The sequence below is a fragment of the Halichoerus grypus genome, chromosome 4, assembly GCF_964656455.1.
Source record: "Halichoerus grypus chromosome 4, mHalGry1.hap1.1, whole genome shotgun sequence".
NCBI lineage: Eukaryota > Metazoa > Chordata > Mammalia > Carnivora > Phocidae > Halichoerus > Halichoerus grypus.
This window is the reverse complement of record NC_135715.1, coordinates 77,891,759-77,917,574: the sequence shown is the minus strand read 5'-3', so window position 1 is coordinate 77,917,574 and position 25,816 is coordinate 77,891,759. Positions and strand designations below refer to the sequence as shown.

The following is a 25,816-nucleotide window of genomic DNA, read 5'->3' as shown; positions in this document are numbered from 1 at the left end:
GTGGTACTTTGATAGGAATTTATTAAATGTACAGACTGCTTTGGGTGGTATAGACACTTTTACAATATTTGTTCTTCCAATACATGGGCATGGAATGTTTTCCATTTCTTTGTGTCCTCTTCAATTTCTTTCTTAAGTGTTCTATAATTTTCAGAGTACAGATCTTTAACCTCTTTGGTTACATTTATTCCTAGGTATCTTATGGGTTTTGGTGCAATTGTAAATGGGATCAATTCCTTGATTTCTCTTTCTGCTGCTTCATTATTAGTATATAGAAATGCCATAGATTTCTGTACGTTGATTTTGTATCCTGTGACTTTGCTGAATTTATCAGTGCTAGGAATTTTTTGGTTGTCTTTTAGGTTTTCTACATAGAGTATCATTTCCTCTGCAAATAGTGAAAGTTTAACTTCCTCCTTGCCAATTTGGATGTCTTTTATTTCTTTTTGTTGTTTGATTGCTAAGGCTAGGACTTCCAGTACTATATTAAGTAACAATGGTGACAGTGGACATCCCTGTTGCATTCCTGACCTTAGGGGAAAAGCTCTTGGTCTTTCCCCATTGAGGATGATATGAGCTGTGGGTCTTTTGTATATGGCTTTTATGATGTTAAGGTATGTTCCATCTGTAACTACTTTGTTGAGAGTTTTTATCAAGAATGGATGCTGTGTTTTGTCGAATGCCTTTTCTGCATTTATTGAGAGGATCATATGGTTCTTATCCTTTTTAAAAATTATTAATGTAGTGTGTAGCAGGTTGATTGATTTACAAATATTAAACGACCCTTGTAGCCAAGGAATAAATCCGCTTGATCATGGTGAATAATCCTTTTAATGTACTGTTAGATCCTATTATCTAGTATCTTGTTGAGAATTTTTGCATCCATGTTCATCAGGGATATTGGCCTGTAATTCTCCTTTTTAGTGGGGTCTTTGATTTTGGAATCAAGGCAATGCTGGCCTAAGAGAATGAGTTTGAAAGTTTTCCTTCCATTTCTATTTTTGGAATAGTTTTAGAAAAATAGGTATTAACTCTTCTTTAAATGTTTGGTAGAATTTCCCTGGGAAGCCACCTGGCCCTGGACTTTTGTTTATTGGGAGATTTTTGATTACGGACTCCATTTCTTTGCTAGTTACAGGTATGCTCAAATTCTCTATTTCTTCCTGTTCCGGTTTTGGTAGTTTGTATGTTTCTAGGAATTTATCCATTTCTTTCAGATTGCCCAATTTGCTGGCATGTAACTTTTCATAATATTCTTTTATAATTGTTTGTATTTCTTTGGTGTTGGTTGTGATCTCTCCTCTTTCATTCATGATTTTGTTGATTTGGGTCCTTTCTCTTTTCTTTTTGATAAGTCTGCCTAGGGGTTTATTAATTTTATTACTTCTTTCAAAGAATCAGCTCCTAGTTTCATTGATCTGTTCTACTGGTTTTGTTGTTGTTTCTATATCATTTATTTCTGCTCTAATTTTTATCATTTCCCTTCTGCTGGCTTTAGGCTTTATTTGCTGTTCCTTTTCTAGCTCTTTTAGGTGTTAAGATTAAGTTGTGTATTTGAGACCTTTTTTTTTTTTTTTGCCTCTTGAGGTGGGCCTGTATTGTTATATACTTCCCTCTAATGACTGCTTTTGCTGCATCCCAAAAGTTTTGGACTGTTGTGTTTTCATTTTCATTTGCTTCCATGTATTTTTTTAATTTCTTCAATTTCCTGGTTAACCCATTCTTTCTTTGTAGGATGTTCTTTAACCTCCATTTATCTGTGGTCTTTCCAAATTTTTTCTAGTGGTTGATTTTAAGTTTCATAAGGGTTGTGGTCAGAAAATATGCACGGTATGATCTCAATCTTTTTGTATTTGTTAAGGCCTGATTTGTGACCTAGTCTGTGATCGATTCTGGAGAATGTTCCATGTGTACTTAAAAAGAATGTGTATTCTGCTGCTTTAGGATGAAATGTTCTGAATGTACCTGTTCAGTCCATCTGGTCCAGTGTGTCGTTCAAAGCCATCATTTCCTTGTTGATTATCTGCTTAGATGATCTGTTCATTGCACAAAGTGGGATGTTAAAGTTCCCTACTGTTATTGTATTATTATCAATGAGTTTCTTTATGTTTATTATTAATCCATTTATATCTCCAAAGTTAGGGGCATAAATATTTATAATTGTTAGATGTTGTTGTTGGATAGACCCTTTTATTATTATATAGTGTGCCCTTCATCTCTTGTTACAACCTTTGGTTTAAAATCTAGTTTGTCTGGGGAGCCTAGGTGGCTCAGTTGTTAAGCGTCTGCCTTCGCCTCAGGTCATAATCCTGGGGTCCTCGAATCGAGCCCCGCATCAGGCTCCCTGCTCAGCGGGAAGCCTGCTTCTCCCTCTCCCACTACCCTTGCTTGTGTTCCCTCTCTCACTATGTCTCTCCCTGTCAAATAAATAAATAAAAACTTAAAAAAAAAATCTAGTTTGTCTGATATAAGGATGGCTATTCCAGCTTTTTTTTTTTAAATTTTATTATGTTATGTTAATCACCATACATTACATTATTAGTTTTTGATGTAGTGTCCCATGATTCATTCAGTGCTCCATTCAGTATGTGCCCTCTTTAATACCCATCACCAGGCTAACCCATGCCCCCACCCCTCTCCCCTCTAGAACCCTCAGTTTGTTTCTCAGAGTCCATAGTCTCTCATGGTTCGTCTCCCCTCCGATTTCCCCCCCTTCATTTTTCCCTTCTTACTATCTTCTTTTTTTTAACATATAATGTATTATTTGTTTCAGAGGTACAGGTCTGTGATTCAACAGTCTTACACAATTCACAGCGCTCACCATAGCACATACCCTCCCCAATGTCTATCACCCAGCCACCCCATCCCTCCCACACCCACCACTCCAGCAACCCTCAGTTTGTTTCCTGAGATTAAGAATTCCTCCTATCAGTGAGATCATATGATACACGTCTTTCTCTGATTGACTTATTTCACTCAGCATAATACCCTGCAGTTCCATCCACGTCATTGCAAATGGCAAGATTTCATTTTTTTGATGGCTGCAAAATATTCCATTGTATATATATATACCACATCTTCTTTATCCATTCATCTGTTGATGGACATCTGGGCTCTTTCCATAGTTCAGCTATTATGGACATTGCTGCTATAAACACTGGGGTGCATGTGCCCCTTCGGATCCCTACATTTTTATCTTTGGGGCATATACCCAGTTAGTGCAATTGCTGGGTCATAAGGTAGCTCTATTTTCAACTTTTTGAGGAACCTCCATACTGTTTTCCAGAGTGGCTGCACCAGCTTGCATTCCCACCAACAGTGTAGAAGGGTTCCCCTTTCTCCGCATCCTCCCCAACATCTGTCGTTTCCTGACTTGTTAATTTTAGCCATTCTGACTGGTGTCAAGTGGTATCTCATTGAGGTTTTGATTTGTATTTCCCTGATGCCGAGTGATGTTGAGCACTTTTTCATGTGTCTGTTGGCCATTTGGATGTCTTCTTTGCAGAAATGTCTGTTCATGTCTTCTGCCCATTTCTTGATTGGATTAGTTGTTCTTTGGGTGTTGAGTTTGTAAGTTCTTTATAGATTTTGGATACTAGCCCTTTATCTGATATGTCATTTGCAAATATCTTCTCCCATTCTGTTGGTTGTCTTTTGATTTTGTCAATTGTTTCCTTTGCTGTGCAAAAGCTTTTTATCTTGATGAAGTCCCAATAGTTCGTTTTTGCCCTTGCTTCCGTTGCCTTTGGCGGTGTTTCTAGGAAGAAGTTGCTGCGGCTGAGGTCAAAGAGGTTGCTGCCTGTGTTCTCCTTTAGGATTTTGATGGACTCCTGTCTCACACTGAGGTCTTTCAACCATTTTGAGTCTATTTTTGTGTGTGGTGTAAGGAAATGGTCCAGTTTCATTCTTCTGCATGTGGCTGTCCAATTTTCCTAACACCATTTGTTGAAGAGACTGTTTTTTTTTCCACTGGACATTCTTTCTTGCTTTGTCGAAGATTAGTTGACCATAGAGTTGAGGGTCCATTTCTGGGCTCTCTATTCTGTTCCATTGATCTATGTGTCTGTTTTTCTGCCAGTACCATACTGTCTTGATGATGACAGCTTTGTAATAGAGCTTGAAGTCCGGAATTGTGATGCCACCAGCTTTGCTCTTCTTTTTCAACACTCCTCTGGCTATTCGGGGTCTTTTCTGGTTCCATACAAAATTTAGGATTATTTGTTCCATTTCTTTGAAAAAAGTCGATGGTATTTTGATGGGGATTGCATTAAATGTGTAGATTGCTCTAGGTAGCACTGACATCTTCACAATATTTGTTCTTCCAATCCATGAGCATGGAACGTTTTTCCATTTCTTTGTGTCTTCCTCAATTTCTTTCATGAGGATTTTATAGTTTTCTGAGTACAGATTCTTTGCCTCTTTGGTTAGATTTAGTCCTAGGTATCTTATGGTTTTGGGTGCAATTGTAAATGGGATCGACTCCCTAATTTCTCTTTCTTATGTCTTTTTGTTGGTGTATAGGAATGCCACTGATTTCTGTGCATTCATTTTATATCCTGCCCCTTTACTGAATTCCTGTATGAGTTCTAGAAGTTTTGGGGTGGAATCTTTTGGGTTTTCCACATAAAGTATCATATCATCTGCAAAGAGTGAGAGTTTGACTTCTTCTTTGCCGATTCAGATGCCTTTTATTTCTTTTTGTTGTCTGACTGCTGTGGCTAGCACTTCTAATACTATGTTAATAGCAGTGGTGATAGTGGACATCCCTGCCGTGTTCCTGACCTTAGGCGGAAAGCTCGCAGTTTTTCCCCATTGAGAATGATACTCACTGTGGGTTTTTCATAGATGGCTTTTATGATATTGAGGTATGCACCCTCTATCCCTATACTCTGAAGAGTTTTGATCAAGAAAGGATGCTGTACTTTGTCAAATGCTTTTTCTGCATCTATTGAGAGGATCATATGGTTCTTGTTCTTTCTTTTCTTAATGTATTGTATCACATTGATTGATTTGTGGATGTTGAACCAACCTTGCAGCCCAGGAATAAATCCCAATTAGTTGTGGTGAATAATCCTTTTAATGTACTGTTGGATCCTATTGTCTAGTATTTTGGTGAGAATTTTTGCATCCACATTCATCAGGGATATTCGTCCATAATTCTCCTTTTTGATGGGGTCTTTGTCTGGTTTTGGGATCAAGGTAATGGTGGCTTCATAAAACGGTTTTGGAAGTTTTCCTTTCATTTCTATTTTTTGGAACAGTTTCAGAAAAATAGGTATTAATTCTTTAAATATTTGGTAGAATTCCCCTGGGAAGCCATCTGGCTCTGGGCTTTTGTTTGTTGGGAGATTTTTGATGACTGCTTCAATTTCCTTAGTGGTTATAGGTCTGTTCAGGTTTTCTATTTCTTCCTGGTTCAGTTTTGGTAGTTTATACATCTCTAGGAACGCATCCATTTCTTCCAGATTATCTAATTTGCTGGCATATAGTTGCTCATAATATATGATTATAATTGTTTGTATTTCTTTGGTGTTGGTTGTGATCTCTCCTCTTTCATGATTTTATTTAATTGGGTCATTTCTCTTTTCTTTTTGGTAAGTCTGGCCAGGGGTTTATCAATCTTATTAATTCTTTCAAAGAACCAGCTCCTAGTTTCGTTGATCTGTTCTACTGTTCTTTTGGTTTCTATTTCATTGATTTCTGCTCTGATCTTTATTATTTCTCTTCTCCTGCTGGGTTTAGGCTTTATTTGCTGTTCTTTCTCCAGCTCCTTTAGCTGTAGGGTTAGGTTGTGTATTTGAGACCTTTCTGGTTTCTTGAGAAAGGCTTGTACTGCTATATACTTTCCTCTTAGGACTGCCTTTGCTGCATCCCAAAGATTTTGAACAGTTGTGTTTTCATTGTCATTTGTTTCCATGAATTCTTTTAATTCTTCTTTAATTTCCTGGTTGACCCATTCATTCTTTAGTAGGATGCTCTGTAGCCTCCATTTATTTGAGTTCTTTCTGACTTTCCTCTTGCGATTGAGTTCTACTTTCAAAGCATTGTGGTTTGAAAATATGCAGGGAATGATTCCAATCTTTTGGTACTGGTTGAGACCTGATTTATGACCTAGGATGTGATCTATTCTGGAGAATGTTCCATGGGCACTAGAGAAGAATGTGTATTCTGTTGCTTTGGGATGGAATGTTCTGAATATATCTGTGAAGTCCATTTGGTCCAGTGTGTCATTTAAAGTCTTTATTTCCTTGTTGATCTTTTGCTTGGATGATCTGTCCATTTCAGTGAGGGGGGTGTTAAAGTCCCCCACTATTATTGTATTGTTGTCGATGTGTTTCTTTGCTTTTGTTATTAACTGGCTTCTATAAGTGGCTGCTCCCATGTTAGGGGCATAGATATTTACAATTGTTAGATCTTCTTGTTGGATAGACCCTTTAAGTATGATATAGAGTCCTTACTCATCTCTTATTATAGTCTTTGGTTTAAAATCTAATTTGTCTGATATAAGGATTGCCACCCCAGCTTTCTTTTGGTATCCATTAGCATGGTAAATGGTTTTCCACCCCCTCACTTTCAATCTGGATGTATCTTTGGGTCTAAAATGAGTCTCTTGCAGACAGCATATTGATGGGTCTTGTTTTTTTATCCAATCTGATACCCTTTGTCTTTAATTGGGGCATTTAGCCCATTTACATTGAGGGTAACAACTGAAAGATATGAATTTAGTGCCATTGTACTGCCTGTAAGGTGACTGTTACTGTATATTGTCTGTGTTCCTTTTTGGTCTATGTTACTTTTACGCTCTCTTTGCTTAGAGGGCCCCTTTCAATATTTCTTGTAGGGCTGGTTTCGTGTTTACAAATTCCTTTAGTTTTTGTTTGTCCTGGAAGCTTTATATCTCTCCTTCTCTTTTCAATGACAGCCTAGCTGGATACAGTATTCTTGGCTGCATATTTTTCTCATTTAGTGCTTTGAAGATATCATGCCAGTGCTTTCTGGCCTGCCAGGTCTCTCTGGATAGGTCCGTTGCCGATCTAATGTTTCTACCATTGTAGGTTACAGATCTCTTGTCCCGAGCTGCTTTCAGGATTTTCTCTTTGTCTCTGAGACTCGTAAGTTTTACTATTAGATGTCGGGGTGTTGACCTATTTTTATTGATTTTGAGGGGGGTTCTCTGTGCCTCCTGGATTTTGATGCCTGTTTCCTTCCCCAAATTAGGGAAGTTCTCTGCTATAATTTGCTCCAATATACCTTCTGCCCCTCTCTTTCTTCTTCTTCTTCTGGCATCCCAATTATTCTGATATTGTTTCATCTTATGGTATCACTTATCTCTCGAATTCTGCCCTCGTGATCCAGTAGTTGTTTATCTCTCTTCTTCTCAGCTTATTTTCCATCATTTGGTCTTCTATATCACTAATTCTCTCTCTATCATTAATTCTCTGCCTCATTTATCCTAGCAGTTAGAGCCCCCATTTTTGATTGCACCTCATTAATAGCCTTTTTGATTTTGACTTGGTTAGATTTTAGTTCTTTTATTTCTCCAGAAAGGGTTTCTCTAATATATTCCATGCTTTTTTCAAGCCCAGCTAGTATTTTTATAATTGTCATTCTGAACTCTAGTACTGACATCTTACTAATGTCCGTATTGAGTAGGTCCCTGGCAGTTGGTACTGCCTCTTGTTCTTTTTTTTGAGGTGATTTTCCTGTCTTGTCATTTTGTCCAGAGGAGAATAGATGAATGAGAGAACAAAATGCTAACAGGGTAACAACAACCCCAGAAAAATATACACTAAACAAATCAGAAGAACCTTCTAGAAAGTGGTCGCTTTTCTGTTCAGAGACTGGCTGCTATTCTTTTCTTCGATCTCCTGTTGAGTTCGTAGGTGTTCAGAATGGTCTGATCCCTATCTAGCTGAATTCCGGGACCAGATGAAATTTAGGTCTCCTACTCCTCTGCCATCTTGCTCCTCCCCACATATTCCAGCTTTCTTTTGACGTCCATTAGCATAAGTGTTTCTCCGTCCCTTCACTTTCAGTCTATAGGTGTCTTCAGGTCTAAAGTGAGTCTCTTGAAGGCAGCATATAGACAGGTTTTGTTTTTTTGATTCATTCTGTCACCATATGTCTTTTGATTGGAGCATTTAGTCCATTTACATTCAGAGTGATTATTGATAGATATGAATTTAGTGCCACTGTATTACCTGTAAAGTCGTTTGTGGAGATTTTGTCTGTTCCTTTCTAGTCTTTGTTGCTTTTGGTTTTTCTTTCCCACTTTACCAGTCCCCTTTAATATTTCTTGCAGGGCTGGTTTAGTGGTCATGAACTCCTTTAGTTTTTGTTTATTTGGGAAACTATCTCTCCTTCTATTTTGAATGACAGCCTTGCTGGATAAAATATTCTTGGCTACATATTTTTCCCATCCAACATGTTTAATATATCATGTCACTCCCTTCTAGCCTAACCAGTTTTGTTTTGTTTTTTTAAAGATTTTATTTATTTGAAAGAGAAAGAGAGAGAGAGAGCGCACTCATGCACACAAATGGGGGAAGGGCAGAGCGACAGGGAGAATCAGACTCCCCGCTGAGCAGGGAGCCTGATGTGGAGCTCGATCTCAGGACCTTGGGATTATGACCTGAGCCAAAGGCAGACACTTAACCAACTGAACCACCCAGCTGCCCATGGCCTGCCAAGTTTCTGTGGATAAGTTTGCTGCTAACCTTATTTGTCTTGTTTTGTAAATCAGGGATTTCTTTTCCTTTGCTGCTCTCAGGATGTTTTCCTTATCTCTGTATTTTACAAATTTTACTAAGATACGTCTTAGTGTTGGCCTGCTTTTGTTAATTTTGATGGGGGTTCTCTGTGCCTCCTGGATTTGGATGTCTGTTTTTTCCCCCAGATTAGGGAAGTTTTCAGCTATAATTTCCTCAAATAAACCTTCTGCACCTTCTTCTGGGACTCCTCCGGTACAAATATTATTATGCTTTATGGAGTCGCTGAGTTCCCTAAGTCTACATTCGTGATCCAATATTTTTCTTTCCTTCTTCTTTTCATCTTCATTATTTTCCATAATTTTATCTTCTATATCACATACTCATTCTTCTGCTTCTTTCACCTTTGTGGTCATTACATCCAGCTGGTTTCACATCTCAGTTATAGCATTTTTTATTTTGGCCCGACTAGTTTTTAGGTCTTTTATCTCTGTAGTAAGGGACTCCCTGGTGTGTTCTATGCTTTTACCAAGCCCCGCTAGTATCCTTATGATTGTTGTTTTAAATTCTGGTTCAGGCATCTTATTTAGATCTGTTTCAATTAGATCCCTGGCTGTGACCTTTTCTTGTTCTTTCTTTTGGGATGAATTCCTCCATCTTGGCATTTTGTCTAGGTCTCTGTCTTCTGTGTGTTAGGAAAGCCTGCGATAGTCTCTGCTCCTGAGAGTAATGGCTATATTAAGAAGAGGTCATATACTGTCCATGGCCTGGCATTTTGGGAAGTGTCTCTGGTGTATGCTGTGTGCACTCTGCTTTTGTGTTTTGGCTGCTCTTTCCCTCAGGTCAATCCTGTGCAGAGTTTCTCCTTGCCTGCTGTGGGGAGAGTTTGGACCTTGTCCAGTGTGTAGCAAGTTTTAAATAGGTGTGTTTTGGTCTGCTTGTTAAAAGAGGCTAGATCCTGTTTCCACTAGAGCAGAAGGGGAACTGTCTCTCCCAGTGTGACCCAGGGGATCCTCAAACCACACTGTCTGGTCCCGGGCCTCTGCACTCTTCCTTCACAGGAGCACCAATATTCCTGCCAAGCTCAATGGACTTCTAAAACTTCAGTCTTTGAGCTGCGCTGCTTGTAAAAACTTGTAATAATCAGCCCCTCTCGCTTTCCCAGTGAATGGTGTTGGGGAAGCATTTTTCTTGTGCAATCCCCTGCATGCTTCCTGTTTGCTCTTGTGTGTGTGCGTTCTCTCTCTCTTCCCCCTCCCTCCATGATCAGGGCTCCCTCCCCTCTGCAGCACCCGCTATTCTTTCCTCACCCAAATCCTGTCTCCGCACCTCCTACCTTCCAGTATGTGTCCTCTTTTCTCCCTCTAGTTTGTGCAGTTTGTTCTCTCAGTCCTCAGATTGATTTCTTGGGTGTTCAGAGTGATTTGATATTTATCTAGCTGTGTTCAAGGGACAAGGCAAGCATAGGGTCCTGCTACTACTCTGCCATTTTAACTCTTCTTCTGCTAAATGCTATTTGTAAATTGCTTTTACTACCTGTATATGACTTTGGGCAGGTTACTTAACCCCTTTGTGCCTCAGTTAACCCAGCTATAAAATGTGGGTATGAAATGAAGGTAGCTTCTTCAAAGGTATGTTGTGAGGATTAAATGTAGTAATACATGTAAGAGGCTCGGTATAGTATCTGATACATAGGAAGCCTTCAGTTAAGTATTTGTCGCTATTAAAATTGTTATTGATTACGTGCATTTGTTTTGGAAGCACTTACAGCACAGCACTGGTGAGGTCACTCCCCTGGATGAGTCCCTAACTGACCATTCCTTCTCAGGGAAGGCCCCTCTCTCTTCTTCTCCGCGTTCTTTAAAATGAGCTGTTTTATCTCAGAGCCTCTTCTCTCCTCAGTGCTTCTGACATTGTTGCATCTGCAACTGTGGCTTCAAGTGCCATTTAGATGGCTGACAATTCTTTTTTTTTTTAAGATTATATTTATTTGAGAGAGAGAGCAAGCACGAGCAGGGGCAGAGAGAGAGGGAGAAGCAGACTCCCCACTGAGCAGGAAGCCTGACGTGGGGCTCAATCCCAGGACCCTGGGATCATGACCTGAGCCCAACTGACTGAGCCACCCAGGTGCCCCTAGATGGCTGACAATTCTTAAATCTGAACTCAGTATGTCCTAAATTGGACTCATTCCCTGCCCTTCCCTCCCCTCCACTTATTCCTTTCCCTATGATCCATGTTATCTTGGAGAATGGCACATTCACCTTGCTGATCAAACCAGAAACTTGGGCATCATACACGATTCCTTTTTCTTCCTCCCCTCTCATATCCAATCAATCATTAAGTCCTACCAATTCTATAACCAAAATACCTATCAAATCTATACTCTTCTCTCCATTTCCACTACCTCTTTTCCAGCGTATAACTCCTTGCTATTAATGCAAAACCTAATTGTTTCTTTTGCTCCCTCCTCAATCCGTTCACCACCCAGCTGCTAGAGTGATTGTTCTAATCTGATTTGTCACTATCTTACTTTTCAATGGCAATCCACTCTTCTTAGGGTAAGGTCTAAACTCTTTAATATGTCCTGTAAAGGGATATATGATTTAGGCTCTGTGTACCTCTCTGGCTTATGTCCTACCATTGTTAGCAGTCTCATCTCCCTTTCCAAAATGGTATCTATCCTCTTTGTTTATACATCTGCATGCTGGTCTATGCTTCATCTTTCCTGACTCAACTGATCTCCCACTCCTCTACTTCTACCCAAGCTTTCCTACCACGCTCTCTAAAATCCTCTTTCCACAGTACACATCTTTAACCTATTCATTGTATGTGTAGTCTTACTTTTTCCAAAACCTGGATCTCTCTACTATGAGTACTGGTACCTCTGCAGACTTCTGAAATGGAGGCTATTCATTTTTTTCTACTTCAGTGCTAATTCCAGACCCTTACTCTTCTAACCTCTTACAAAAATCTCTGTGTCTTTGAGGCTAATGCCATCCAGCCAGGCCACCTTTTATTTTTCTTCTTAGTGGTCATCTACCAAAGTTCCCTTTCCTCATCTTTCAGTCACTAAAGACTTTTGTACCTGGTTCACTGTCTTTCTGACAATACCCTAACTCTCAGATTCTTGAGAACTTCCACTGTGTTGACAATGCAACCTACTTCTGCTTTAGTCATCTAATTCCAGGACCACACCTAGAGCCCTGAAATCAGCTGGAACCGCTTCATCTCTGAAACTGTAAATCTAAATGCTTTATGACCGCAAGTTCTTTTCTGCTCTTGGAATCCTACTACACCTGTTCTTTAACCCACTGGCAGCTCTCTCTTGACTGCCCCACTTTCTTCTTTTCATCTCCCTTTTACTTTTACTATTCTATTTTCTTCTCTATTATCTTGCTTAGATTCCATGGCTCATTACGTAAAACCTCTCTTGCCCTCAACAGCCTTAACTCCCTAGTCTGTGACTCGTCTTCCACCCATATGCTCAGCAAAATCCTAAATCCAGTACAACTGCCCAACATTTCTATTCCTACATGTAGCCTGCAGGATGATCATCACACAATTGCACTGATTGGTGACTTTTCTTTCATGACCTACACTATCTTCTGATCTCTTAAGAGTTTCCTAGAACTCTATGTTTCTCTGGTCTGGTCTCTTTCCTTATCACAGAAGCTACTTCAAACCTTCTTTCTCCATACATCCTACTTTATAAAGAAAATCAAAGCTATCCAAAACAACCTGCTTCTACCTCTTGCTACTAGATTTGCAAATACCTGCATTATAAATACCTACCTGTTCTCAAATGTCTTTGCCCTTTGCAATGATGTGGATGGAACTTGAGGATATTATGCTAAGCGAAATAAGTCAATCAAAGACAAGTATCATATAATCTCACTGATATGAGGAATTTGAGAAACAAGACAGAGGATCACAGGGGAAGGGAGGGAAAAATGAAATAAGATGAAACCAGAGAGGGAGACAAACCATAAGAGACTCTTAATATCAGGAAACAAACTGAGGGTTGCTGGAGTGGAGGGAGGTGGGAGGGATGGGGTGGCTGGGTGATGGACATTGGGGATGGTATGTACTATGGTGAGCGCTGTGAATTGTGTAAGACTGGTGAATCACAGACCTGTATCCTTGAAACAAATAATACATTATATGTTAAAAAAAAAGATAAATAAAAAAATAAATACCCACCTGTTCATCCTTTCCTACTGAAAAAGCTATGCATCCTGTGGAATGCTGATCCTTCCATTTTTGCTGTGAAGACAATCCCTTCTCTCACATTTTCCAGGATTCTATCCCATTCATACTTCCTTTATCTTATATTTTGTATACTATATATTTTGTATATTATATATAATAATAATTATATTGTATTATATATCTTTCCCTCTCATTGATAAGAAGTGTGCTCAAGTCTCTTCATCTAACATTAACCAACATTCCCCTGGCCTTTTGTGTCTGCCCTCAGCTACTGACCTTTAAATACCTTTGTTCACACCCATGTCTCTCAAGTGGCGTGAACTCAATTTTCTCTTTCCCTAACACTTTCTCCTCTTGGCTTTTGTGATAACATTCTCCTGATTCTCCTCCACTTCTCTGATCACTCTGCCCTAGTCTCTTTCATGAGCACTGCTTCCTCTTCTACTCCCTTAAATGTTGGTGTTCCTCTGGATCTCTCTGAGGTCTTCTCTTGCCACATTCCTCCTCCCCAGGCTTTAATTAAAATTGATGTTTTAATAATTAAATTGTAATCTCTCAGAGAATTTGAGAAAGTTATTTCTTAATGAGTATTTTATTATGATTTAAAAACATCTATTAAAGAACATGGCATTAAAACATTTTCTACATTGGTTCTCTACTGTATATTCTCTAGTATACGGTTGCAGACCTCAAAACAATTCCTTAACAATACCCTGGTTAAATAAAACAAGTAAACAGAAATTTAACAACAAATCAAAATTACCTTTATCGCCAAGGTCTCTAAAAAAGGTTGATCCACAACGAGCTGGTTGGATTCCTGCCAGTATATCCTCGATATCCTTTGAATACACATTAAAATCTTTAAATTTAACTTATAAAAGTTCATTTTCTATGTCACCAAAAAAACAAAAAGAAAGGAAGAAAGAACTCTCTCCCCCACACACTGCTTACCTTTTTTGTCAGCTTCTTCACTGAAGTTTTACCTACAGCAAAGAAGAAACTATTTATTACTCATATTCCTTGGTAAAATTCAACTTCCACAAAGAAAGAAAATCATTTAAAAGGCAAAACAAACAACTAAATATTTATAAGAAAATAAGGCTTTGGCAATTTAGCTAATATCTTTAAACCAAAATTAAGAGCCAGAGAATTCTAAGTCTAAACACAAAGACACTATGGGTTTTTATAAGACCTACTTATCAATTTCACTCACCCTATTTCAGACATATAAAATCTTATCACCATTTCTGACTTCTCTTAGTTGTCTGCATCATAAATAAATCCTGCATCATAAATAAATTGTCAAATATGATTTTAAAAATCTTTTTGCTTTCACTGATTAAAAGAATACACATTCATCTTTTAGAAAGCTACCTTTTTGAACCCTGAGAAGTTCTCGTTAGTTTACAGCTCTCTAAGCAAATTTAAAAGTCTAGCCAACACAACTATACATTCTAAAGTTATTTTTAATAATTTCCTATTGGATAATAGAGATTTATAATTCTTTCAGGTGTTTAGCCATCCTCTTTATTGCCTGCATCATTTTCCTTTTATCACTATAATTCTAAAAGAATCAGTCGCTTCTTTTGTTGAGGCTTATTCTGATTATAGCCTCACATCATTTACACATCTAGAATACTGAAAAATGTTTTACGTTGTTTCTTATATAAGCCATATGCATCACAAACTTCCCATTCTGCTCTCAAGATGATCTCATCTATGAAGTTCCTTCAGTACCATTACATGGTCTCTGCAAGTTCAGGCGACAGGTTAAAAAAAAATGAATACTTTTAGATGTGCCTTTTCTATACTTTAGGATGTTTAATTTGGACTATAAATCTACTGGGGACAAATTCTATCATTTGCTGTTAATAAACTGTCAAGATTTTAGTTTTGCATTATTAATGAAAACAGTAGTTGCGGATATGACTATGTCATTTTTAGAAACATCTATAAACATGTTTATAAACTTAGGTGTTACTATTTTGGGATAATTTTAAACTATGTGTCACCCAATGATAAAGAACCCTAGATTCTAATGTTAGGTGCTAATATACGCTTAGATCAAATAGACAAAAGTTATCATTTAAATTACAAACCTAAGGGTTTATGTGAATGTGTATATAGAAATATGTGGTAATACAATGGTAATAACAAACCCCAGAAAACTACGTAATAGATGTATTTTATCTACCTTTGTATATTCTATTAAAGAAGTTGATCATGATTCACATACCTTTTATTGCTTTTCTTCACGTCATGTTCAAATTATTTATTACCAGAGGTACTTTTATTTTTAGACAATTAAGGTTATTCCCCAAAGAGATTAACCCTTGTACCCAACTGAAAAAAGTATTCTAGGAAGTAATAATTGACATCTTGAAGGTGACAATATGGATGGTTTCTAAGTAGTAAGATTATTTCTAAGGGTCTTATATTTGTTTCATACCTAGATTTCTTTTTGGTCTTTTAAAAATCTTTGTGCTTAAAAAAATCCTTCTACTTGAAACTGAGTGAGGAAAGAAGGTAGCATTTGCTTACCTGCAGCTAGAAGTCTTGATGCCAATAAAAATTAGAAAAGATTCCAGAATGTCTTATTATTCAGATCCTTGCCTTTAAGTGGCTAATAATTTATTATCCTCATTTTATAAATAAAACAAATAAGACTGACTGATGGGCAAGAGGAATTAGGTCATAATATGGGCACTGGAGGATTTTTCTTCTCATCCAGATTTTTCAAAAACAGGTGTCAGTTCCATTAAGGTAGTAATTGGGAACCACTCTCAACACTTCAGGAAACTTCATAGAACTGAATGATAAGCACTGCTTATTTCATGTTGATTACAAGTTCTGCTTGGTACCTGACTATGTATTTGATTATCAAAAATGGAGAAACTGTGTACCTAATGAGCTTCTCTTGTAAAAAATATTTTTTTCAAAATGGAATCAATAATTAGAAAATGACAAAGAAATTACTTTAGCTGACAAAAAGAGGTAATTTTCTTATATAAAATTCATTTTTAGATTTAAAAAAAAAAGTCAGTGTTACCAGGGTGCACATCTAATTTCGCTTGTTTCCCCTTTCTCCTAAGTTAACAAACTTTTCCTTGAGTAAGAGAAGGGGTTGTAGTGTTTCAAACCCAGAACACCAGGGTAGGGGTGTCTCACGCAGATGTGCCTACTTGTATACCACTTGTTCATGCACTGTACCAAAGAGACCACGAATCAAAGTAAGAGGTCATGGTCTGATCTGTGGTATGAGGAGCCATGACCTGTGTTCCTCTGACAGCAATTACAACATCAGGACATATTAAATATACCCATATAGTTTTGCCACATTTTTCTATTTAAGAACGGAACCCAACTGTACATAATCTAAATTTTGTGTGTGTGTTTGTTTGGACTGTCTGGGTTTTTTTGGAGGGAGGGGAAAACTCCTGCTTTTCTTTCTTTGGTTATTTCTATTTTCACACACATAAAAAACCCAGTCTTTTTATATGCATAGCTATTTCATATATATATTTGTGTACTCATATATGGAAATAACAGAATGGGGGAAAGAACTTAACAGCAAAAAGATAGAGCTAGAGTTGAGGCTGTAATGTTTTACTGTATGAGCATGAAGAATGGAAAATACACTGGCTTTTCTTGGCAGGGGAAGGCACAGATCTTGAAGATCTATGAAACACTACAATGGAATTCTGGCTCAGGAAGTAGAATGTTTTTAAAGGTCTCCCTCTTGTAGAGATTCCACCATGTGGCTTTCACTGTTTACAGAGGATTTCTGAAGTAAAAATCAGAAACAAGAACATCTTTTTACAGGCAAACAGCCATTTTAATACTTAAAATATTAAGTATTGTTACAGGTCAAATAAATCTTTACCTCTAGCCAAAATATAGTTATTTGATGACTGTAACTATAAAAACATTATTAATGGTATGTAATTCAATTTCATTTTGCTGTAGGTAAGTGAACTTTTGATACATAACAATTAAACAGAGACAATGCCATCATTTTATATCTTTTGCATGAATATATGGAATAACTTGGCATCAATGTTAGAATTAGTATGAGACAGAGCTAGTTAGAATTAGTGAAAGACAGAGCTAGTTACTCCAATACTTGCTTGAATTCAGTCACAGCTATTATGGAAACTGAGGGAGAAAATGACACATTAGCAAAACAAACTTTCTCATATCACTAATAAAAATGATAACTGGAGGCAAAAAAAGGAGGGCAAATTAAATGGTGCTATTTTCCTTCAACAAAGCATGTGGCTTGCTTATTTCTGCTGGAATGAGAGCAAGAGATATCCTCTGGTTGGTATTTCTTCTAGAAGGAGACAAATAGTGATCTCCTAAAATGTTTGAAAGTGGCCTACTTGTCAACTTTGCTAAACTGCTCTTCAAATACATTTAAATTATTTTTGAAGGGAAAACAAGTGACTTTTTTTTTGCAACCTCAAGTACTGTGAAATAATTAGAACAACATTATACACAACAAATTAATTACAGTTTAAGAGCTGATATAAAGGGGGAAATACAGCAGCTAAGAAACTAAATAATGGGGAGAGGGGAAGATAGGGAAAGCTTCAAATAAGAGATGCTGAAGTGAACATCTGAAGGATTAGCATGAATTAGTTCAGAGAAGTGGGGTTAAAAGCATTCTGGGAACAGCATGTGTAGTACTGAAAGAGGGAGAGTTGGAACACTAGGAACACAGAGTAGGGCCTGTCAGTCACTTCTATCGTGATGAGGAGGGAGAGGGCAAGTGGTAGTTTTGGTGGCAGGAAGCTGAGGTAATTGCTATCTAAAGACTTCTATTTTCCCTTTGAGTAGGTGATCAGATACTTTGCTAGAACATGTAGGAGCAAGTGTAAGAAACTTAGCATGATGCATCAGAGATTGCTAGTATAAAGAAAAACAACTGATTTTCATATAGAGATGCACAATAACCTGACCCTGATAATTCACTTAATTTTAGTAGTTTTATTATTTGTAGATGCTTTGGGATTTTCTACATAGATAACAGGTCTCTGACCAAATACAGCTTTAGCTCTTCCTTTTAAATCTATAGGTCTTATTTTTTTCCTTGCCTTTTGGCACTGGCTAAGACTTCCAGTACAGTGTTGAATATAAATGGTAAGAATGGAGAGCCTTGCCTAGTTCTTGATCTTGGGGGCAAAGCAAACTTTCACCATTAAAAATGATATTAGCAACTGGCTTTATGTCCATAAGGCCTTTTAGGACCTAGCCTCAAAAGTGCCATACTGTCATTTCCACTCATGTTTTGTGAACTGAAGCAGTTACAAAGTTTCAAGGGGAGGGGACATAGGCTCCACCTCTTGCTGGCAAAATTATGGAAGAGCACAGAGGGCCAGAAATAGTATTGCAGCCATTTTTGGAAATACAATCTGCTACAGCACCTTAACTGATTTATCACCTCATGTGCAATATGATCTTGTGTTCTTCACCAAAGGGAATTCTATCCATTCTTCTCATACCTTCTGTTAAGTCCTGATTACCCCAGCCCTTACTGACCTTTCCACTGAAACTTTACCACACTGAAGACCATCCATTACCCACTCTTGTACCAGATTGTAAATTCTACTAATACAACAATATCTGTTTTATTCACCACTATATCCCAACGCCCAACACAGTGCCTGTGGGTTTTAAACCCATTCTTCTCACACAGGAAAATACATACTCCCCAGTTGGGGATGGGTTGGTGATGAGCCAGGGGACACGGAAGTCTTAAGTTATTTGCCATGATGCAGTTTGACAACTAAGGGAATCCTTACTGGGCTCCATCTTAGGTATGTGTATATTTCTAAGAAAGGCCAGGGTAGAAATGTTTAAGGGTGTAGAACGACCAATTGGAAAATGTGTTACTTTTGTATAGTGTTCAAATGCTGTGAGAGCAGATTATACTCACAGCCCTGGTCTACTCAGGTACTGACTTCATGTTTAACTGGAGGAATGGGAATAAGACTCCTTAGTGAGTCCTTGGAGGCCTAACACAGCAACTGTTTTTTGGAAAATGAGTTTATCATCAATCTGTGCTTTTAAAACTTTTAATTTTATTTAAAAAAGCTACCTCCTATAAATCAGTTCACTTTTTTATTAGAATTACACTAGATGAATGTTTTGGTTTACATACCTGCTTAGACCCACAAGAAGTTCTGATATTAGAAAAACATATAGTCATGTTTTTATTGTTTTAGTGCCTCCATTTATGTTTCCTAAAGTATAATTTTAAAACCAATATTTTCAACTGGGTACAAGAGTTGGTATTTTTTATACATGCATTTTGTATAGCTTTATTATTATATATGTTATTATGATGTATTTCATATACCATAAAAGCCATCCATTAAGCTGTATAGTTCAACAGTTTTTCATATATTCACAGAGTTGTATGATCACCACAATCTAATTTCAGAACATGTTATCACCCCAAAAAGAATGAAAACCCATTAGCAGTCACTCTTCCTCTCCTACTCCTAGGCAACCGCTAATCTACTTTCTGTCATTACAGATCTGCCTATTCTGGACATTTCACATAAATGGAATCATACAGTCACATTTGTGATGGATTCTTTCATTTGGCATAATGTTCTCAAGGTTCATGTATGTTGTAGCATGTATCAGTACTTCATTTTTTAAAAGAGTCGGATAATATCTCATTGTGTGAATCTACCATATTTTGTTGATCCATTCATCTGTTGGTGGATATTTAGGTTGTTTCTGTTTTTTGGCTATTGCGAATAACGTTGCTATGAACATTCATGTGCAAATTTTTGTGTGGAGGTATGTTTTTACTTCTCTTGGATGGCATACCTAGGAGTGGAAATGCTGAGTCATACAGTAATTCTATGTTTAACATTTTGAGGAAATGCTGAATTGTTTTCCAAAGTGGCTGTACCAGGTTACATTCCCATAAGTAACATGTGAGGATTCCAATTTCACCACATCCTTGTCAAAGACTGGTATTTCAATACAAGAAATTTGAAGCATAAACTTAAAACTAAAGGAAATCTGGAATATCTTGAAATCACAATGGGCTATGTGAGACAGGGCACTGTATCAGAGGTGCCCCAACAATGAATGTACACAGGTTTGAACTGCATGGGTCCACTTATACGTGGGTTTTTTCAATAAATACATACAGTACTGTAAATGTATTTTCTCTTTCTTATGATTATCTTAACATTTTTTCTCTAGCCTACTTTATCATAAGAATACAGTGTAAAATATGTATAACATACAGAATATGTGTTATTTGACTATTTATGTTATCAAGTAAGGCTATTAGTAATGAAGTTACTGGGGATTCAAAAGTTATATATGGATTTTTGACTACATCGGGGGTTGGCACCCCTAACTCCTGCATTGTTCAAGGATCAACTGTACTGTGAAGAATCTACTTCAAACACAACTAGTAAACTGAAACTAAGCATAAGCTATAGTCAATTTAAAAAGCATAAGACAGACTAAGAAGTTTACTAAAATATAAGTTTTGGGGGTGCCTGGGTGGCTCAGTCAGTTAAGCGGCTTCCTTTGGCTCAGGTCATGATTTCAGGCTCCTGGAATCGAGCCCCATGTCGCTTCTCCCTCTCCCTCTGTGCTCTCCCTCCCTCTCTTTCTCAAATAAATAAATAAAATCTTTAAAAAAAAAAAATGTAAGTTTTGGGGCATTTGGCTGGCCCAGTCAGAAGAGTGTGCAACTCTTAATCTTAGGGTCATGAGTTCAAGCCCCAGATGGGTGTAGAGATCACTTAAAAATGAATAAATATATTTAAAAACTTAAAAAAATACAATGTAGGTTTTATTAGTAGGGAGATGCAATTGAGCCTAAACCCTATTGTCTCTTTAAGAAAACTTACAGAAATAACTACATAGAACTCTTTGTCACACAACATCATTTAAAAAACAATGATGAAATTTCATTTCAGTAAAATCATCCCCAATTTTTTCACTGAAAAAGAAAGAAGTTGGTGCAAAGACTTCTTTAGGGAAACAGTCTTTTCAACAAATGGTACTGGGACAACTTGGATGGATATCCAAATGCAAAAGAATGAATCTGGACCCCTACCTCTTACTATATACAAAAATTAACTCGAAAAGAATCATAGATCTAAATATGAGAACTAAAACCATAAAACTTTTAAAACAGGTGAAAATCTTCATGAACTTAACAGTTAGTTTACAGTTTCTTTGGCATGACACCACAGCACAAGCAACAAAAGGAAAAAATGGACAAATTGGACTTCATCTAAATTAAAAACTTCTGTGTATTAAAGGAGACTATCAAAAAAAGGAAAATAACATACAGAATGGGAGAACATTTCTGCAAGTCATTTATCTGATAATGGTCTAGTATTCAGAATTTATAAAGAACTCTTACAACTCAACATTAAAAAGCTAAATAAGACAAGTAAAAGTGGGTAAAAAATATGAAGACATTTTCCCAAAGAAGACATTCAAGTGACCAAAATGCACACAATGGATGCTCAATATCATTCCGTAGGAAGATGTAAATGAAAACCAAAAGATAACACTTTACACTCACTAAGATGGCTATAATAAAAAGCAAAAATTGGAAAATAACAAGTTTAGAGGAGGATGTAGAGAAAGCAGAACCCTCATACCCTCATATAAAAATGGTGCAGCCTCTGTGGAAAATAGTCTGGCAATTCCTCAAAAAGTTAAAACAGAATTACCATATGACCTAGTATTCTACTCCTAGGTATACACCCAAGAAAAGTGAAAACATTAGTATACACAAAAAAACCTATATATCAATGTTCAGGGAAGTGTTTGGTTATCTATAATAACCAAAAAGTAGAAACAACCATCAGCTGATGAATGAAAAAAGAATGTCATATCCATGAAATAGAATATATTCAGCCATTAAAAAAATGAAGTAGTATATACTACAACATAATACTGTAACATAGTGAACATTATGCTAACTGAAAGAAGTCAGACACAAAAGGACAAATACTGTATACACTACTAGTAAATGGCAGAGTCGGCGTCCAAACTCAGTTTCTGTGCTTTTCCAGGACCTGTACTATCAACTATGCTACATAATAATACTACTGTTTTGTTTTTCCTCATCTTTGTACGCTGACTCCAACCATCTCTTGATCCCACTGGGTCCCACAATCTATTTGATACCACCATCTATTCATTATTCCCTGGCTGCTTCCCACCTGGCTGAGCTTCGATGGTCAACCATTATAATCATTCCCTTGCTTCTATTTCCCTTTGTCATATGCTCTTGGCTGACCCCAACCCTTGTTAGATCCAACTCTCTGCCTTCTCCATCCCAACACTGTACAGCTGAACATGGAGAAAAGTAACCACAGTCAGTTGATTAGATTCATTTTAAATTTATAAGTAATGACCTCAACTGGCATTATAATAAGGCTATTGGTGATCATTACACTTCTCAATCTTTACAATCAAACCTCACAATTTTAGAAGACTACTTGGCAAAACTCCAGTACCCCTTCTTCACTCTCAGCTGATGACCTGGATTCTTAACTGACTGAGAAATAGAAACATAACTTCTACAAGCACCCACCATGTAGTATGTCTTTTCTAATGCCAAGTTTCCACTGAGTTATTAGTCTTTTTCCTCTCTTGGCTTCTCAAGGACTTTGTCCTAGAAATTCTTCTCTCTCTTTCCTGCACTGTCAAGTTTTTCTGTCATCTGTCAACACATATACAATTGTTTCTCCTGTCTTAAAAAAATCCTCTCTTGATTTCAATTCCACTTCCATCTACTGCTTCAACTTTCTCCTTTCTTTTATGGCAAACCCCTCAGTGTCCTTTTTTGTTTCTTCCATTTTCTCTTTTCCCATTTCCATTAAAAACGACTCTAGTTAGGCTTTCATTTTCACACCACTCCACCAAAACTGTTCCTATGAAAGTCACCAATAAACCCTCATGTTGCCAAATCCAGTGGTCAGTCCATTCATTTACTTACTTGTTTTTTAACTGAAGTATAGTTGGCAAACAATATATTAGTGTCAGGTGTACAACACAGTGATTCAACATTTAACATACATTATGAAATGCTCACCACAACAAGTGTAGCTACCATCTGTCACCGTACAAAGTTATTACAATGTTACTGATTATATTCCCTATGCTGTACTTTACATTCCCCTGGCCTATTTATTTGATAACTGGGAAGTGTGTACCTCTTCATCCCCCCTCATCTATTTACCCATCCCAAAAACCACCTCCCCTTTGGCAACCACCAGCTTGTTTTTTGTATTTATGAGTCTGTTTCTGTTTTGTTTGTTCATCTGTTTTGGTTTTTAGATTCCACATATAAGTGAAATCATACTGTACTTGTCTTTCTCTGACTTTTTTTTTTTTTTTTTAAAGATTTTATTTATTTATTTGAGAGAGAGAGAATGAGAGAGAGCACATGAGAGGGGGGAGGGTCAGAGGGAGAAGCAGACTCCCCGCCGAGCAGGGAGCCCGATGCGGGACTCGATCCAGGGACTCCAGGATCATGACCTGAGCCGAAGGCAGTCGCTTAACCAACTGAGCCACCCAGGCGCCCTCTCTGACTTTTTTCACTTAGCTTAATACCCTCTAGGTCCATCAATGTTGTTGTAAATGACAAGATTTCATTTTTTTAATGGCTGAGTAATATTCCATTGTGGTCTAAAGATATACCACATCTTTTCTCCCCCTTCTTTTTTCTATGACTATAGTTGACACACAATGTAACATTAGTTTCAGGTGTATAACACAGTGATTTGACAAGTTCATACATTATGCTATGTTCACAAGTGTAGCTACCATTTGTCCCAAGATATACTGCATCTTTATCCATTTATCCACTGATGGACATTTGGGTTGCTTCCATATCTTGGCTATTGTAAATGATGCTGCAATGAACACAGGGGTGCAGATACCTTTTCAAATCAGTGTTTTCATTTTCTTCAGGTAAATACCCAGAAGTGAAATTACTGGATCATATAGTATTTCTTTTTTTTTTTTTTAAAGGTTTTATTTATTTATTTGAGAGAGAGAGAATGAGAGAGAGCACATGAGAGGGGGGAGGGTCAGAGGGAGAAGCACACTCCCTGCAGAGCAGGGAGCCCGATGTGGGACTCGATCCAGGGACTCCAGGATCATGACCTGAGCTGAAGGCAGTCGCTTAACCAACTGAGCCACCCAGGCGCCCTCATATAGTATTTCTATTTTTAATTTTTTGAAGAACCACCATACTGTTTTCCATAATAGTTACACCAATTTATATTCCTACCAACAGTGCACAAGTCCCTTTTTTCCACATCCTTGCCAATATTTACATTTCTTATCTTTTTGATACTAGCCATTCTGACAGGTGTACAGTGATGTCACTGTGGTTTTGATTTGCATTTCTCTGCTGATTAGTGATGTTCAGCATCTTGACATGTGCCTGTTGGCCATGTGTTTCCTTTTTTTTTGAAAAATGTCTATTCAGGCCCTCTATCCATTTTTTTAATCAGACTGGATATTACCCCCTTATCAGATATATCATTTGCAAATATCTTTCCCATTCAGTAGGCTGTCTTTTCATTTTGTTGATAGTTTCCTTGTTGTGAAAAAGCTTTTTAGTTTGCTGTAGTCCCAATTATTTATTATTACTCTTGTGGTCCTTGCCGAGGAGACAGATCCAAAACAATATTGCTAAGACTGATGTCCAAAAGTTCATCACCTATGTTTTCTTTTAGGAATTTTATGGTTTCAGGTCTCACATTTAGGTCTTCAATCCATTTTATTTTATTTTTGTATGTGGCATAAGATAGTGGTCCAGTTTCATTCTTTTGCATATAGCTGTCCAGATTGCCCAACACCATTTATTAAAGAAACTGTCTTTTCCCCATTTTGTAATCCTGTCTCCTTTGTTGTAGATTAATTGACCATATAAATGTGGGTTTATTTCTGGGCTCTCTATTCTGTTCCATTGATCTATGTGTCTATTTTTGTGCCAGTACCATACTGTTTCGATTACTATGACTTTGCAATATAGTCTCAAATCTAGTTCTGCGGTTCGCTCAAGATTATTTTGGCTATTATGGATCTTTTGTGGTTCCATACAAATTTTTAAGATCATTTGTTCTAGTTCTGTGAAAAAATGCTACTGGAATTTTGATAGGGATTGCATTGAATCTGCAGATTGCTTTGGGAAATATGGACATTTTAACCATTTAATTTTTCTAATGCATGAGCATGGTATACCTTTCCATTTATTTGTGTCATCTTCGATATCTCTCATCAATGTCTTACAGTTTTTAGAGTACAGGTCTTTCACCTTCTTGGTTAAATTTATTCCTAGGTATCTTATTCTTTTGGTACAATTGTAAATGAGACTGTTGCCTTGGTTTCTCTTTCTGCTAGTTTGTAATTAGGGAAGAGAAATGCAACAGATTTCTGTGTATTAGTTTTGTATCCTGTGACATTACTGAATTCACTTATTAGTTCTAACAGTTTTTTGGTGGAGTCCTTATGGTCTCCATATACAGTACCATGTCATCTGCAAATAGGGACAGTTTTACTTCTTTTCCAGTTTGGATGCTTTGTATTTCTTTTTTTTGTATGATGGCCTCAGTTAGCACTCCTAGTACTATGTTGAATTAAAGTGGTGAGAGTTAGTAGTAGGAGAGAAATGATAAAGATCAGACAAAAAAATGAAACAGAAACTTAAGACAAGATCAATACAACTAAGAGCTGGTTCTCTGAAAAGATAAACTCAAACTATTCCAAAAAACTGAAGAAGTCTCAGGGAGTTAAGCTCTGCTGATTTTCAAAGCCAGACGTTATGGGGGCTTGCCTTTCTGGTGCAGATCCCCAGGGAAGGGGAGCCAATGTGGGGCTTGATA

At 37.3% G+C, this 25,816-nt stretch overlaps 1 protein-coding gene across 3 annotated transcripts in view; it reads right to left on the bottom strand.

The window, feature by feature from the left end:
• The window catches only part of MICU2 (mitochondrial calcium uptake 2), a 166,635-nt gene that overhangs the window by 82,172 nt on the left and 58,647 nt on the right, over positions 1-25,816 (bottom strand). For 2 of the 3 annotated variants that reach the window (XM_078070572.1, XM_078070574.1), the window contains exons 3-4: positions 13,869-13,900; positions 13,681-13,756 (exon numbers count right to left, since the gene is read on the bottom strand). In XM_078070572.1, coding sequence (XP_077926698.1) covers positions 13,681-13,756; positions 13,869-13,900 — 108 coding nt within the window. Of the gene's footprint in view, positions 1-13,680; positions 13,789-13,868; positions 13,901-25,816 lie in introns of all 3 variants that reach the window. The other variant, XM_078070573.1, reaches the window with a different exon arrangement.